The sequence below is a fragment of the Apodemus sylvaticus genome, chromosome 9 (genome assembly GCF_947179515.1).
Source record: "Apodemus sylvaticus chromosome 9, mApoSyl1.1, whole genome shotgun sequence".
Classification (NCBI taxonomy): domain Eukaryota; kingdom Metazoa; phylum Chordata; class Mammalia; order Rodentia; family Muridae; genus Apodemus; species Apodemus sylvaticus.
This window is the reverse complement of record NC_067480.1, coordinates 32,598,462-32,616,612: the sequence shown is the minus strand read 5'-3', so window position 1 is coordinate 32,616,612 and position 18,151 is coordinate 32,598,462. Positions and strand designations below refer to the sequence as shown.

The window sequence follows — 18,151 nt, the reverse complement described above, 5'->3', positions numbered from 1 at the left end:
TTTAACTCCACTGCTTAATTTCAATGCCTTTTCTTTTATTTAGTCCTTGAGGAAAAGTCAAGAGACTAACTTGGAGCAGGAGTATTTTGTGTACAGAAAGGCAGAATTGGCTTTCATCCCCTCAAATGGATCTATTCCTCAGATAATCAGAAACTGGTTCTTATTTGCTCGTTCCTGAAATTATTATTACTGTGGCACTCTGTAGCTAGTATTTATGTTGTTCAAGTTGAAATTATGCAGGAACTCTGGAACTTGAGCCCACCATCTCTGAGCTGAAGGGTGAGGACTAGCACTAACAAAAAAAGTGAGTCTCTTGATTTTCATAACTGACCATACATCCTAATTCTTGGCACCAAATGTTACAAAACCACAAACATACCAATTTAGCTCCTTGATCTTGAACTTTATTTTTTAGCAAGGTGACATGGAATCTCAATCTCAAATTTTTAACATTTTTGCTATTCTATATAGTCTTCATTGGAAAATTTTTGCCCTATTAAAAAATGGGGTGCAGATCTAAACAAAGAATTTTCACCTGAAGTAATTCAGATGGCCGAGAGGCACCTTAAGAAGTGCTCAGCATCATTAGTCATTAGGGAAATGCAAATCAAAACAACCCTGAGATTTCACCTTACACCAGTCAGAATGGCTAAGGTCAAAAACTCAGGAGACAGCAGGTGTTGGCGAGGATGTGGAGAAAGAGGAACACTCCTCCACTGTTGGTAGGGCTGTAAGACGGTACAACCACTTTGGAAATCAGTCTGGCGGTTCCTCAGAAAACTGGACATGACACTTCCGGAGGACCCTGCTATACCTCTCCTGGGCATATACCCAAAGGATTCCCTGGCATGCAGTAATGACACATGCTCCATTATGTTCATAGCAGCCTTATTTATAATAGCCAGAAGCTGGAAAGAACCCAGATGTCCATCAAAGGAGGAATGGATACAGAAAATGTGGTATATTTACACAATGGAATACTACTCAGCAATTAGAAACAATGAATTCACAAAACTTTTAGGCAAATGGTTTGATCTGGAAAATATCATCCTAAGTGAGGAAACCCAGTCACAAAAGAATACACATGGAATGCAATCTCTGCTAAGTGGATATTAATTAGCCCAGAAGCCCTGAATACCCAAGGCACAAATTGCATAACAAATGACTCACGTGAAGAAGTATGGAGAGGGTCCTGATCTTGGAAAGGATTGATCTAGCATTGGAGGGGAATATAAGGACAGAGAAAAAGGAGGGAGGTGATTGGAGAATGGATGGAGAGAAGAAGGTTTATGGGACATATGGGGAGGGGGGATCTGAGAAAGGGGAAGTCATTTGGAATGTAAACAAAGAATATAGAAAATAAAAATATTTAAGAAAAAAAAAAAAAGAAAGAAAAGCCTCAGGCATTGTGTAGTCCTGGGCTGTAGGCTAGAGAACGGCATACCCTTGTGCACCTCCAGAAGGCAGGTATGGCTTACACTGGGTTCTGCAGTGTTGGCAGCGGGGCTTCCAGCACTGTGCTGAGTTCCAAAGCAATTGAAATCCTCCCAAGAGGCATGGCTTTGTAGAAGTTTACCACCCGATGAACCTACACGGTCCAATACAGCAACAAGGCCTGAGACATTAGAGGTAGGCAATTGCAAGACAAAACAATGAACAGATGCAGACTGAAAATGAAAAAGGAGATAGAAAAGTTAAATTAGTGGGTATGGCCAGGCTGTAGGGGAGTTGTGGGTATGATTACACCCTAGCTGGAAAGAAGGTGCAATGCTGCCCGGGCTGCTAGAAACAAGGAAAGTGGCCAGTACATGCTAGCCAATGGCTACATAGGATGCTTCGGCCTCTACTACTAGCCTGGACATCATTTCATTTCTATCTATTTTGATATAGACCATTTGCCAACTTGGTGATGCTGCCAATTATCCACTTTAGGAGAATATTATAGGGACAAGAGAAGAATGATACATTTTTAATTCACCATAAACCCTCAGATTAGCAATTGACCCATGCCTTCTTTATGTCCTTTCTACATAATTTAAGGATACAAAATGGCCGATTTTTGCTGTTGTTGTGGTTGCATCTAGTTTTTGTTTTAGCTAAAGAAATGAACACTCACAAGGAGACAAGAGGTAAGCCAGGCTTAGCTGTAGACCATACACAAGGCTTGGTACCTTGGTAGTGCAGCAGGGTGGTTGTAAGCACTGCCCTGAGATCAACAGTAGCTCAACAAATGCTTCTGAGGTATCTAGCTTTGGACAAGTTCACTGTCTTCTGGGCCTGCATGGTCTAATGCAGCAGCAAAAAATCTCTGTGGTGAAAGTGCACTTTGGTTAATTGGATATGTGAACTTGTTTTAATTTTGCTTCATTTTAGGCAACTAAACATTAACAGTTGAAAATCTATCTAATTGTTGGAAAATGTTTAAAAATTCAAAAACAATGTATGGGGAATTACTCTTTTACTTGTAAATTTTAAGAACTCTAAATATCAAGCAAAGGTTTGTGAGCATAACTTAGAATTAACATAGAAATGTGCTAAAGGTATAAATGTACCTAGGATGCTTGTGTGTGTGTGTGTGTGGCAGTGAGAAGCTGGCACTGGGAGTGTTCCTTTCTCACTTTCCACTTTATCTTTAGAAAGAGGATGTCTTGCTGAAATCAGAGTTCACTGTTATGACTAGGATGCTTAGCCAGCAAGCCCCTGAGAGTTACCAGCATTGGGACTGTATATGTGTGCCACCAGGCCCAGCCTTTTATAAGGATGCTGGGGTCCACACTCAGCTCACCATGCTTGTGCTGGGGACACTTTTCCCATTGTTCCATCCCCTCATCTCCCAGTTTTAGACATTTCTTACAATTACACCTTTGGTCCTTATTATTTCTAAATTTTGTATAATTTGAAAACTAAAAAAAAAACAAACAAACAAACAAAAAAACCAAACCTATTCTTTCCACAACTTCCATAAGTGATTTAAAAGCACACAAAGAAATAGTTGAATTAAAAAAAAAAAAACAAGCATGTGGTGGATAACATATAAGTGAAACTCAACCTTGTATGTTCTTTAAATAGTCTTTTCCTGTAAATATTCTATTGAATAAATATTAAAGTGCTATGATAAAAAAATCGAAGCTTGCCTTCCCATCTTTTCATATTCCATGAAACACAAATTAAATTTATTTTTAACAATCCAATTTTGCCCTAAAATAACCTAAAGTAAATGGAATTTGTAAATGTGTTTTATCAAGACAGTAAAAAACATCAAAGTAACTAAAATTTACCAGGCTTTTCTCATCACCAGGAATTTATTATAGACATGCTGCTTGTGTTTACCCATTGAGTCTTTGTAATAACCTCCTGAGATAGTATGGCAGACAGAATTATAGTTCCTTTGAGCATGTGTACATTCAAATCTCAGGAAGTTAGCAATATATCTGTTACAAGACAGGAAGGAATTAAGACTATAGGGGCAGATATGGTTACCGATCTATAGATGAAGAAAGCCTTGATTACTGAGATAATTACAGGGTCCCCAGGGAAGCAGGGGCGTCAGAGGCAGAACCATATAAAGATGCTTTCCTACTGGCTTGGAAAGCTGAAAGCTTACAAGTTAAGAAAACAACTACAACACAACACAACACACACACACACACACAGGCAGGGAGTGCTAAGTGGTAATGGTGTGGTTATTTGGAATCTCAATGCCCACTCCAATGATACACCTCCTCCAACAAAGCCACACCTTCTAATCTTTCCCAAATAGTCCTACTAAGGAGGGCCCAAGTATTCATTCAATTATAAGTCTCATATGGAAGCCATTCTCATTCAAACTACCACACAACCCAATGAATGTGGAAGGCTTCTTAAAACTGGAAAAGACTAGGAATCAGTTCTTTCCTGAAACCTTCAGGATGAAGGGAAGCTTTATCAATTTCCACTAAATGAGATCTGTATCAGGTTTCTGCTTCAGAGATATGAGATAATAAATGTGTTGTTTCAACTGTAAGACAATACATGTGCTGCTTAAAACTACATTGTGGGTCCTGAGTTCAATTCCCAGCAACAACATGGTAGCTCACAACCATCTGTAATGGTATCTGATGCCCTCTTCTGGTGTGTCTGGAGAGAGCAACAGTGTAATTACATACTACATTGTAGTATTTGATAGCAGCATTGATAGGAAACAGATATAGATGGGTATTTACATTAGTCCCATTTTACAGATGAGGAAATACAGCAAAAATCATTAAAATAATTGACCCAGGGCTTATACAATCAGCAAGTGGCTTGGTAAGAGAATCAAAGCACTCTGACTCTTAACTCAGGAAGTTCTGTGAAAACTGGTAACAGCACATGGCAGTTTCTCAGGCCCTGTCATAGCTGAGAGTGTTCTCTGTCTTCATAGCATCTTTTCATTCTCTGGGTCTCTAAACTATTGCTACCTCCCTGGATGTGGCTGGATGCACAAAGGCTGGAGCACTAAGGTAAAAGCACAGCTCTCACAGAAGTAGCAATCAGGATTATGACCTTACATCCATTTGGGCTGTCTCAGCCTCCTAACTGCATACTGTTAGGAGCTGGAGCAGCCAGATCACCATTACCTGTGCCCAAAGAAAGCTGTGATGTTCCCTCTTAGTCTTCTGCTCTGTCTAGTTCTGTACTAGATGCCTGACCTTTAAACCATCAGTGACACATTCACCACATCCATAGTGAATACACCTTTTAAAATGAAATGAAAAATAAATATTTCAAAGTGAAGTGGATCAGTCAGCTTTCCATTGCTATGACAAAATAACCTGAGATAATCAGCTTAGGAGGAAAGGCTCATTTTGTTTCAGTTTTTGACACTTCAGTTTGTGATTCATTCATTCATTCATTCATTCATTCATTCCATTTGAACCTGTAACAGCAGGGTACAGCATGGGGCAGTACATCCTAAAGGAGGCTGCTTATCTTCTGCCACTTAAGAGGCAAAACAAAGCATGAGAAAAGGCTGGATTCCCAACATTGCACCCAAGGATGAATGTTACTGACTTTACCTCCTTCCAGTAGGCATCAATTCTTAAAGGCCCACCACCTCCAGGTAGTACCATAAACTCAGGACCAATCTGTAACACTCAGGTATTTGGAAAAAATTACAGATTCCAACTATATTAGGAATTTCAACAATCCTAAACTGTAGTCTTTTAACTAAGCTAATCAGCTCCAAACCTGAGAGAATGAATTGACTTTTTAGGAAAACATCATTGAAGAAACAACACAAATGGCTACATTCATATTTGACTTGCAGAAGACACATCTGACTTTTCAACTGTCTCACTACTTTTTTTTTTCAATTTCTCGGTTATAACACTACTATTTCATAAGATCAGTGTTTAGGATTAGGGTCATATTGAATCCTAGAGTTGAAGAATGAGCTAAATAAACTCTTCCACACAGCAAAGAAATACTGAAAACAAACATGTCACATTTAAAAATTATATTTAATTATATTTCAAATTTTAAAGGTTTTGTTTTAATTATCTACAATTTGAATTCATCCTTTTTCTAGACATATAACAAAATATTTTTACTGGGTAATATAATTTTTACAATGTTTACACAATGGCTTCTTCCAAAGCATTGTATCACTAAGTTAGAATAGTTTACACAGCCCCTCACACTTATTTACATATTCCTACATCTATCTATATAGTTGAATCTATGCATTGATTTTGATTTATGTGACTGGTTACCACATCTCTCATAACATCTATGACTTTCTGCCTTTATTTATTATATTATGAGTTTTAATTTTAATATTTTTGTTTCTTATCGTTTTCAAATTGGTACAACTTAGAAAACTATAATGATGCACTATCAATAGGACAAGTAGATACCATGTTATTTGAGTTCTGTAAGCCTTTTCCTAAAAGATTTGTGCTGTTAATTACTAAGCTCCAAGAATATTCAACTAATTCTCTCCACAGAAGACACTCAAAACATTTGTCTCTTTTCTGTGGCTTCATGATTCAGTTGAAAATGAGTTCACAGGCAAAGATTACTGCCAAATATTCACTGGGCTTTAAGGCTTTGTGTTATACTATCATTGCACACCATTTAAACTCAGTTTCCATTATTTGCATGGGATTCCCTTCCTGAGGGAGTCTTAAGTCAGTATATTCAAATCCATTCTCACTAAAGTGGTGGCAGAACATTAGTGGGATTTAGAGACCTTAAAAGCTTCAACCTCATAGTGCCATTCAACAAATATGCAACTGGACAAAGAATATGAAGAATCCCTCAGTAAATGTAGACTATTTAGTAGAGAGATATAAAGATTTTTTTTTTGTCCCTCTGAAGTAGTGTCCATATCAGACACCTTTTTGGTTCTTATTTTGTTCACTAAGCATATATGTAAACATACGAGTTAGGAACATGCAATATTATTTTTATAAATAATTCATTCCTTCCTTCATCTTGCTTTTCATGCTGATGTTTCAAGGACTTGAGCAAGAAGCGAGGATTCTTGTGCTTACACGTTGAAAAGAGATACAAATGCAGAGGGAAGAGCAAGCCAAGCAGAGCCAGCACACTCCTTGCCCTCTGGTTTGGGGACACACGCTCCATAGCATCCTCTGAGTATGGATATGGAAGAAACACCTTAATTCCTAATGCGAATGGGCTCCTTGTCTTGCTGCCTGAGATACCCAGTGGGTAGCAGATTATAGAGGATTTCTCATAGGCTAAGGGAGCCTGCACGCTTGCAGTTTTCCACCACTGTATATATAACACTGCTACAGTTTACTCTGAAATGTCTCCCACAAGCTCAACACTTTAGTTGCCCAGCCTATGGTGCTATCTTAAAGGCTAAGGAGTATCTAAGATGTGGTACTTTGTTGGAGGAAGTGGGTAAGGAGGGCCAGACCTTTGAAGGTTATAGCCCCACCCTAGTTCCATTCTTGCTCACTCTACTTCTAGATCCTTCTTTGCAGTGTGAAAAGTCTCTGCCATATGTTTATGTCACCATGAACACTTCTATACTTTCTCCGCTCGGATGGATGGATGTCTCCTAGAACTATATGCCAAAAAAAAAAAAAAATCCCTTCTCACTTAAATTGCTTTTATATGTATTTTGTCACTGTGCTAAGAAAAGCAACCAACCTGTTCTAATTGTTGTATGGTGCCATTCTATAAGGCAAATATTTTGGTGCTCCAAAGGGCAAGACAGACACCTCCCTCTATGTAAAACATAGACATGATCTAGAATGTCCAGGTCATCTGGGTTTTCATTAAACCAGACCTTTGTTCTTCCAAATCTAGAAGTCACTACTCAATCACATTAGCTCTTAGACACTCAGGTAAACAACAGACACCCAGAAGAAAATCCAAGTTTCTTTGGATCAATTGAATAATAGAATATACTACAGAAATCAAAATTAAGGACAAAAGATTCCCTTACGTTGAAGCCTTGTCATTTACCAGACAAGGGTCATCAAACTTTTCTGTCACTATAGTATTGAAAGATTGTATAGTGTTTAAAATTTAGTACACTATCCATCTTCTCTGTAATCCTCCAGCCTTTTCTCTTTCCTCTTTCCTCATCCTAATGTTTGGTTTCATCCCTCAATTTTATGCCATCTTAAAAATGTGAGAAGCATTCCTGTTTCATGGTCTGTGAGCTAAAGATAGAATTTGATATGAGCAATCTATAGTTCACAAAGGCATTGGATGCAGAAAACTATCCAGTATCAGAGGGTTGTTTATGATACATGTCTTGGGGTGCCAATTGTAACTAAAAGTCCCCCAAGATGATAAGTTAATCCTGGCAATTATTTCACTGCCCAGACTTACCACACATTTAGACTATTGTCATATCTCTTGATCTTTGAGCAGAAGTAAAATTAAAGCCATTTTGATTTTATGCATACACGATATTTTTGTCATGCCTAAACTTAAATTTTATGTCTTCTATTGTTTCAGAATCATCTCAAAATGTTAGTGGATTTTTAAAATGTTTCACTTTCCAGATTTGTGAATCTGTTATGTGAGGATTCACTGTATAGATAGACACAGACAGAAGGCTGCCTGATCCTTGCTTCCAAAGTCTCCTCTTGTGTCAATGGATTCTTTATTGAATCATGTAAAGAAAAAGGATGTAAAAATGAAGAAAACCTATGGGGTTAGCAATGACTATATGGCATAAGAAATTACAGGAATTAACCGGAAAATAGATCTACATACACTAAATTAGGTGTCTGTAAGCTTTATCAAAACATGCTATAAGCAGAATAAGAAAAAATAATTAAATATTTTGCATGACTGAGGAAATAGCTTAGTTGGTAAAGTGCTTCTTGCACTGCATGAAGACCTGAGTTTAGGCTCTGGACTACACATAAAAGCTCAGGCTATGGTGATACACACCTGAGGTCCTGGCACTGGATAGGGAGAGGAAGGCAGATGACTGAGGATTGCTAGCCCACCAGCCTAGCATAATCAATAAGTTTCAGGAAGTTGAGAAAGACTGTCTCAAAAAAGAGAGAGAAAGAAAAGAAAGGAAAGGAAAGGAAAAGAAAAGAAAAAGAAGAAAAATAAAAACAAAATGTCCTAAAGAATGAAAGCCAAATTTGAATTCTGACTCCATACCATATTTCAACCAAGACACATATTTCTGTAATTTCTCCCATCAGAAAAGTTTCTGCATAGTGGGCAATTTAAAATTTTGAAGGGAGGAATGTCTTCATTTATTTTTTTGCCAGTTCATCTTCATTGAATTTTAATAGTCTCAGCTGTTTGGACTTATGTGTCCCTAATAAATGCCAAAAGGACTAAATAGTTCACTTTCATGCTAAGCAAAGCTCTTCTTTTGGACCACACATCCAAGCACAATCACGAAAGTCCTAAGCTGATTTCTGCACAAGGCTAGAACAACAAAAATCAAGTACTTCCACATAAAAATCTGTATTCAAGTCCTGAGTGGCAAGACCATACTTGCAAGATATTAACAGATAACCTTTGAGTGTATCCCCTACCTTAATTTACTCCTGTACAATTTCATTAATGATTAAAAGTTCACCAAGCTTTTCACCTTGGTGTTAACTGCTCAAAAATGTCAATCCACAGATCTTTACTCAATTCTTGTCTATAAAAGGCATAGATCTATGTACCACTGAAGCAAATAAAAAAATAGAGTTAATTCCTGCATATATCCTATATACTACATATACAATATATGTGTGTGTGTATGCATGTGTGTATACTTATACATAAGCATATACCCATATATATATATATGTGTGTGTGTGTGTGTGTGTGTGTGTGTGTGTATAAATTATAAGTATGGCCTGAGACAGGCTAGAAGATAATGTGTGCTTAGTTGTGAAATGGACTTACACATTATAAATAATACAGGACATTATTAAATCATTTGCCCATTCATCAATCATTCATTGGTATTTACATTGGGCCACACTTTACTCCTCATTATGAATTTCCTTAAAACTCCAGAGTCACATATCTAGCTTCCTACTTGACTTTGCCAGCATAGATCTATAAGGCACTGAGAACTCAGCACATCTATAATAGACTTAGAATCTTCCTCCTGAGCTCCTGTTCTCAGACACTTTTCTACTGAAGGATACCTTGGTTGTGAAGGTACACATCAAAACTCAACAGCAGAGGCCTGAGAGAGATCTCTCAGCATTTAAAAGCACTTTCAGCTCTTGCAGAGGACTTGTGATCAGTTTCCAAGAGTTACATTTAGTGGCTCACAACCCCCAGTCATCCAGTCCCATGAGATTGCATGCCTTCTCTGGGCACCAAGCATGAACATGGTAGAGATACATGTAGGCAAATTATTCATAAAAATAAACCCTTTAAAGAGATGTGCACAGTAAACCCAGATTGCTCTTTTCCCCCATGTTGGGCAAATAACTCATAGCAAACCCAACTTGTTCTGAAATGTGTCTAGAATCCAAACACTTCTCACAAACCTGTGAAAATCATCCTGGATTTTATCTGGAGCACTGCCATAGATTTCTGTCTACTAATCTTCTCACTGCTCCCAGTTTTGCTTTACTGTAGCCCTAGAGTCTTCTAGAGACTCTCAAATCCATGAGCTGCCATTCAGATCCACCAGGTTGAAGGGGATCTCGGTGGAGAGGTTAGATTCTCATCTTTCAAACTCACGCCATGCTCTTCATAGTGGTACCCAGGTTGTCCCTTTATTGGCATTCAGAATTGCTTGCTGAAACCAGAGACCCCCTCTAGCTCTTCTCATAGAAAATTACTAGAGGCCACAGGGGAAGGATCTACATGCATAGAGCCTTCCACATGGAATAGAAGCAAGCAAAAAATGCTAAAGTACTATCTTAGAATGTGGGCCATGTTCTTCTTAACACATTCATTCACTAAATAACCTAACACAACACATCCAGAAGAAAGGGGCCCCCAAATGTACCATCATCTTTACACTTTGCAGTTAGGGCAGAGATTTTGGAGGTTTTTCTTCACTGTGCTATGCATGTGAATTCTGAAGTCACCTTGGAGGACATTTTCAAGACTTTGCACGAGCATAGGATACTCTTCTTGGTCCAAGAGTTTATTTTCATTAAGACAAAGAAGGCTGAAAGCAGAGTGGCTTTTGGAATCAGTGGGCCTTGTGGCCTGTAATGATGACACTTAGCCATTCCAGGATGTAAACAAGGCATCCAGTCATCCGAATATCTGATTTATCTTGTTAAACTTTCCAATTGTCACATTATTGTACACACTTATGGGGTGCCATGTGATATTTTAATCTATGTATTCATTACACCATGTCATCATGTTCAGGTCAGGGCAAGTGTATTTAGTTCCTCACACATCTGTCATTTCTTTGTGGTGAAAAATTGCAAAATTCTTTCTTTTAGATTTTCAAATATATTGTATGTTATGAAGACATGTTAAATTCTTTTTGCTTTCAGACTTTAGAGTTTAGGACTTTTAATATGTTCTAAAGTCACTGAAGCAAAAACCATGATAAATTATTCATTTACAACCCCAAACACACACACACACACACACACACACACACACACACGCACACGCACACGCACACGCACACACACAGAGAGAGAGAGAGAGAGAGAGGAGACAGAGACGGAGAGATCAAAAAGCTATTTTTAGGAAAAAGTATGAAATGATGTAAATTCAAAATGTAAAGATTATCTCAGTCCATGATATTCTATTTAATGCCAATAAAAGAACTATATAAATCAAAAGGAAACTTGGAAATTAGTTAATTAGTATTTAATAATTTAAGATACCTAATTTATTTATTTTGGAAAAAATTATAATCTAAACTGAAAAACTATTGGCCTACAAAAAATACACAAATACATGTCTATAATCTGTGAATGTTATACTCTTAATAAGAATTAGAAAACAGGAAGTTTTTGACCTTTAATCAATCTCAAGTCCTTTTAAGTTTTATAGAGCTAATGAATGTTATTTTCGTGCTTCCCTGAAGACAGAGATAATCACAACCCTAAATTCAAGAGCAATATTGCTTTGTGAAAACTCAAACTTTGACTTGTCAAGGTGTTGGAGAACAATGTCACCTTGTGGTCACCTGTCACTCAGAGGCACATTCAGGGCCAAATGACTTTTGATAAAGAACTCTTAGTGCAACAGGTATTTTTTTCCATTCATTATTTACTATATCCTTAAGCACTGAAATCTAAGAGAGAAGAGAAAAGTCGATTTGCTGAAAGTACCCTGACTTCAACACATCTCCAATTTTGGAAAGTTCAGCCCACAACTTATAGCTGGATGGGGTATTTCAATGACTAACACGATCTCTTCCCCGAATCTTAAAGCAAGGAGAGACTCCGGACTTAATCTTTGCTACTCAAACACAGGCACAGAGGAGTAACACTAGCTACGATAAAAGCACAAATTTAAAAAAAATTATATAATTTGACTGTTGGCAGGAAAAACTTTCTAATAAAAAGCACCACGCATTCCACAAAATTCCCAATACATGACTCTGATTCTGTGCCAAAGTTAACTAAGCATTTTGAAAAAGCATTTCCTTTTCAGAGTCAGAAAAAGGACAGAAAAACAATCCCAGAGAGCTTGAAGTTAGAGGTCTAACTCCTGTGGTTGTTTATAGATGATAATATAAAGAGACTCACATCCTGGGCTCTCTGCTTCCAAGCTAGGACTTACACAGCAGAATTCAGTGAAATAAAATGTCAATTTTTTTTCTGTTCTATTTTTCCCCCATGCTGCAGAGTTAACAACACACAAATGCTAGGAAGCAGAGACTTTCTCAGATGCACACCACATATTTACAGGATAGATCTAAGAGAAAGAAAATCAGCTCTCTGAATGTTAGCAATGCTTCTGAGAGATTTTTGTGCCCCCCCCCTCCAAACAGTCACAACAAGGTAGAAAACTTGAGGTCACACATATCTTGATCCAAAGCCAAACACCCAAACCTCCCCAAATGTAGCACCTATCTCTGTAATAACAGTTCAATGAAGAGAGGCTGTTTGCTAATAATACAGTACCATGATGAGGGTTCTGGGTCTGCTCAGCATTTCGTCGTCAGTTTCGAGAGGCACGATTTCATGGGACGGTTCCTCCTGGCGTCTTCTGCAAATGTGTGGACAGCTCCTCTGGACCACAGAGCGGAAAGCTTGGAGCAGAACAATACTGGGAGTGCAGCCCATCGCTGCATCCTGGAGCCTACAGAATAACTTCTATGTTGATGTGATGTTTGTAAAACAGTGGCTCCTTGTCCCCGAGAACGAGCCTACACGGCAGCTGCAGCCAGCTCACCCTCCAATCACTTCCTCGAGCTCTGATCATCTGATCACGGCCAAATAGCTTGGATGCAGAGATGGGAAAGATTTGATCCACGGAAACCGAACACACTCAACAACATCAGGGCGATTCATCCAGCAAAGGCTTCTCAGTGCAGTTTGAAAGTGTGGTTTCTGTTTATGACAATGACTGTCTTGGATTCTGAGCTTTGAGTAAATAAACCTTTCCTACTCATATGCATTCATGTGCATACGCGCGCACACACACACACACTCACCCCTGCCACACACACACACACCATAAATCATTCTTCAAATTAAACAACTGGAAATCGAACTTCATGCTGACATTTTTTTCTCCCAAGGCAAATGTGCAGTGTATTGACTGTCAGTAGTTTTAAAACATGTAAACACTGAAGAAAGTTTTTCTGGTTACCTCATTAAACTGTTGCTGTTTTACTTTGCATACATTCCAGAAAAGTGAGCAGTATCAGAAATGTAGAGTATCCTGAATCAAGACGGTTTATCAAAAAGTATGCATGCGATAACAGTCCATGTGAGAGATGCCAGTGTTCTCCGTGATTTCTTCTCAATGGTGTAGTTGTTCTGTTCCCACACACACAGTTCTGCAGCTTAATACATTTTTATATTTACATAGGCGGTTTACAGGGCTGAAAAAAAATCTCTCTCTATCCGAGGTCACTTGGTGCACTCTGCCAGGCTGACCTCTTAAAAACAGCTGGAAAACATTTTAACATCCTATCAATAAGAACTGAAGCTTTGCAGAAACACACTTGAGATCTTTGGTAGTTAAGTGTCTAGTATTCCCTGCCTTCTGGAAGACTAGTCACTTAGGAGGCAACCAAAGAGGGATACTTAGAAATCACGTGACCCATCTGGAATGGCCTCAAGATCTAATGGTATACTGAGAGAGAATAGGGCAGCAGGGGATATATGAGCTAAAAATATCTCATGGAAAATGGATTTTGCTTACAAACAAGGAAAGCCTGAAATCCCGGAGGATTTTCAATGTTAGGATCTTCCTGCCAAGCTAATTCTTTCAGTCCAGCTCTCAGAGACTTAAATAAAAAAAAATCTTCTATTTAGTTTTGGGGCTCCTTGTGTACAGTGTGCTGCTGCTATATGCGGTTTAGGCAAGGTATTCTTCTGTAAGGTGTGGCTGGCCCAGCCACAGTCACGTCCCTATCACAGAAGCATATAGCAAAAACTGCTCAATTAGGCATTAATCTGTCACAACACAGGACTGTTTTAATCAGTGTGTCTGCCAAAGAAATAAAACATGTTTCTTTCCCCACTCCTCTTTTAAGAAGTTCTGCCTGCCAATAGTTTTCATCTCATTCTGTTTTGAGAAAACATATTTTAGTGCTGCCAGAGAAAGAAGAAAAAAAAAACCCAACATGCTAAGAGTTCTGGCAAGTCCTTAACATCCTCTGCACCTCTGTCAGCCATAACTGTGCTCTAATCTGAACCATTTCACTCCAAAGGACTGGGGCATTTACTGACAAGAGGCCACAGCTTAGCTCATCTGGTACACGTCTATTGAATAGACAAGTGCCAAGTTTGAGTCTATGTTTGTGCATGTTCCCTGTGAAATATGAACATTCCTTCCTGCTCTGGATGGATGAATGAGGCTGACCACCAGCCACCTAGTCCCAATCTTAGAGCAGAACTCTCTCCAGTCCTTTACCTGGGTTACAATCACCTGCTCATGAGCACATGGCTAACCAGACACACCTGCAGACCTCCAGCTCTAGCAGGAAAATGGAGAGGAAGACTCCTAGCTCAGTCTCTCTCTCTCTCTCTCTCTCTCTCTCTCTCTCTCTCTCTCTCTCTCTCTCTCTCTCTCACACACACACACACACACACACACACACACACACACACACACACACACACAAACACTCCAGGGGCTCAAAGGCACACTTCAGCTTCTGAACCACCTCTCTTTAAGTCTAACACTCTGGGGTGGCTTTTGGAGTCTGATATTTTGGCAGATGGCACAGCCTTTAGGGAAATACACGGGATGCTTTCTAGCTATTAGAAGCCTGTTTGCATCGATCCTCTCTTTGGCTCTAAGGAATCTGCCCCTATTAATTGATGGACTGCTAGGGAAGGGCTCCTGCTACCCTTCCACCCTTCTTCCTTTCTCCTTCCCTCATTCTTTCTTTCTTACTCTAAATCTCTATTGTAAGAGAATGCCCAAGGATGACTTCCTTTCAAATCCAGAGTATAAAATAGTTATGCAGTGGATTAAGAACAAGATGGGAGGTGAGGGTCTGATATGTTCAACAGCAAAGTGGTAAGAAATGGGCTAAGCTGTAAGAGTAAATGGGCTTATATGGCTGCAAGGGGTTGGTCTGATTAGGGGAGAAGACAGAAATCTGTTCAAAATAGCAGTCCCTCATATCAACATGGCAAGAACACGGGCAGAAAGGAACTATTTTAAAATGAGCTGTCTACTCTCCATCCGGAGTCTACTTGCTTTTCATGAAAATCATTAATTTGGCTTCAAAGATGACCTAACCAGTAAATAACTTATGGAGACTTCCCTTCACTTTCATCTATAGCCTTCTTCCAAGTGGACATGATTTCACGATTTCATTAGACACTGACTAAATGTAAACTCAATAGGCGATACGTTTAACTTTATTTTCTAATATGAAGGGATAGTGCCACTAACAATGTGCATTGCTAAACCTTCCAAGGTGTTGGGAACAAGACTTTGAGTTGTTAAATACATACTGTGTGTGTATCAGTCCATCCAGCATTTACAAAGTCTCAAGCCAACACATAGTGGGGGAAAAAATAAGCTTGAGAAAATCATGCAAAATGAATTTGAATTATCCTGCCTTTTCAAGGGAAACAAAAGGAAGACAGAAGAAGATGTAATTGTTAGGGTTCTGTATGCTAGGCAGAAAGATGCTGTAAGAAGTAAAATGAGGGTGGGCAAAAATAAAGGTAGAGAAGAAGGAAGAGGAGGAGGAGGAGGAAGAGGACGGGGAATTAAGGAACAGGGATAAGAAATCACTTCCCAAATAGTCTGTCACACCACAGGTGCCTGCTCTTGACTCAGAAGACTGCCCATTGGCTGGGAACTGCTCATCTTGCTAAGTGAAGGGAGTTTTTAGAGTAGCTGTCTAAGACTTTTTGGCTTAAAAGTTCCTTAAGTGTAGGAGCAGCTATTTCTACCACTAGGGTAGTATATCCAAAGGTCTTGTTTTCTTTAATGGGAAAGGAAACACATTTAATTTAAATAAATAATGTCAACTGAAAGTATTCTAGCTTTCCAGCTTTGTTAAATTATGTAAGAGTTGTATGTTTAAATCTATATAGCTCATCTGTCTTGCCACGTATCTGAATAAATCCTGGATTGGATTGTAGTTGGACAGGGTGAGGGTGAAGCCTGGGTTCTTTGCCTCCTCAAGCATTTAGTGCTTCTGTGTCTCCTCCTGAGAGAGAATGTTGACCTTCAGCTGGTGTCTGGAGGTCTTCTGCCATCTCTGTAGGATGTAAATATATTATTAAGCCAGGATGATCACTGAACGTTTTGTGGTAGGAACAGAGATGAGCTTTTGTGTTTTCTAGACATCCTAGTGACATGCCCTAAATTATTCCTCAATGTTAGCTTGAGGTCACCATTTTAAGACTGTAATAAGTTCTGAGTAGAACTTTCTCATAAATAATAAATACATGGGAATGCCCAGATTTCTGTTGTTGGACTGAACTGTAGTAGCAGCTAATTCCCATGATGCCATTGGATTTCCCACCTCATGGCCACATTTCGAGAGAGAGTATTTAGCATTTACAGAGAGGGGCTAAAGGTTAAGTGAGATCATAACAGAGAAGCCCTAATCCCTTAAGACAGATGTCCTGACAATAGGAGGAGACACTGAGGTTTCTCTGTTTCTATCTTTATGTACACAAAATAAAGGTTCCACAGAAGACAGCGAAGGAAGGCAACTATACAGATGAGAAGGCAATTTCAGTCTCTAGAGCCACAACAATATTTTTATTGTGAGTGTGTATGTGTGTGCGTGTGTGTATGTGTGTGTGTGTTTGTCGGTGTATGTGTGTTTGTGTGTATGTGTTTGTGTGTATGTGTGTGTGCTTGTGTGTGTGTTTGTATGTGTTTGTGTGTGTATGTGTGCATGTTTGTATGTGTTTGTGTTTGTATGTATCTGTGTGTGTTTATATGTATGTGTGTATGTGTGCATGTTTGTGTGTGTGTGTGTGTGATATGTCCTTGGCCCAGCAGAGCTCAGCTTCCCTGTAAGTGAAATGTGCAGGCCCAGATCTCTGACAGCAGAAGAGAAAGCACATTTATCATCTTCCTCCTTCCCCACTCCAGGTGAAGATGTCATGGAGTAGTGTAGAAGGGGAAGTTGGGCTCCTTCCGTAGAGGAGAATCTGTGCATCACTGTAAGATGAAAAGTGAATGTGATCAGATTAACCAGTAACTAAAAGTGAGAGATTGGGGAGTTGCAGAGTCTCATGGGTTCAGCAGGAAAGTGTGACACATGGGGTCCAGGAATGGCTCCCAGCTGGAGGAAGTAGGCAAAAGAACAAGAGAAATCAAGTAGAGGACCGTCCCTTGCATTCAATGCCCAGCCCACCAGGAGCCCATGACAATTCTTTCAGAAGGAAGAAACTTCTTCCACAACACCTGGCATCCATGTGTTGGTACCTCACAGAAACCCCCATGTTTGGGATTTGGCACGGGCAGGATCTTGCCTGCCTGTAAGTCTGGTTCACATGTCTTTGAATCAAGTCTTCATCTGATAGGCTGGCTACTCTAAGAGCTCAGGTTTGTCAATATGACCAAATAAAGAGGGACTCTCCCATGTCATTCTGTCCCCATAGCCAGGTACCCCAACTTTGGAGAGCTTGCCATAGATATAGTTAACTCATAGAAAAATGGATAATACATAGACTCAGTATGTCGAAGCAGTATGGGTTCAGTGTAAGAGATTCTTGTCTTGATGATAAACACAGGGGGCAAGTACACAGGGGTCTCAGCCTCAGAGTTCAGCTGAATTAAAGGCTTCACGGGCCTCAGAAGTGTAGGAACTTGACTATCTCCTCTGAATCTTAGTGTAGCCAGTGTAAAATGAGCATGCATCCTTTACAGCTGAGTATATTAGTGTAACTACTGCAACTAATTTAACTGATATAACTGAAACAGAGTCTGGCACAGAGCAGTTGTTGAGAGATCAAAGTGATGTTCCTTGCCCACCTCCTTCCTTAGCTTCCGAGTTCAGCATGGAGATGATACTGCCTCTCAGAAGCCCTCCTTGATAGACCTTGTCTAACAGCCCTATGTGTCAACCCACACAACTGTACTGTAT

General features: G+C 39.3%; 1 protein-coding gene across 8 annotated transcripts in view; it reads right to left on the bottom strand.

Annotated features, from left to right (window-relative positions):
• Dock10 (dedicator of cytokinesis 10) overlaps nucleotides 1–18,151 on the bottom strand; it is a 263,483-nt gene that overhangs the window by 202,195 nt on the left and 43,137 nt on the right. For 4 of the 8 annotated variants that reach the window (XM_052192765.1, XM_052192768.1, XM_052192766.1 and 1 more), the window contains exon 1: nucleotides 12,531–12,744. The exons of 3 other annotated variants lie outside the window; for them this stretch is intronic. In XM_052192765.1, the coding sequence (XP_052048725.1) occupies nucleotides 12,531–12,692 (162 nt within the window). In that variant the 5' untranslated portion in view covers nucleotides 12,693–12,744. Of the gene's footprint in view, nucleotides 1–12,530; nucleotides 12,745–18,151 lie in introns of those variants that run through there. One more of the 8 variants, XM_052192767.1, reaches the window with a different exon arrangement.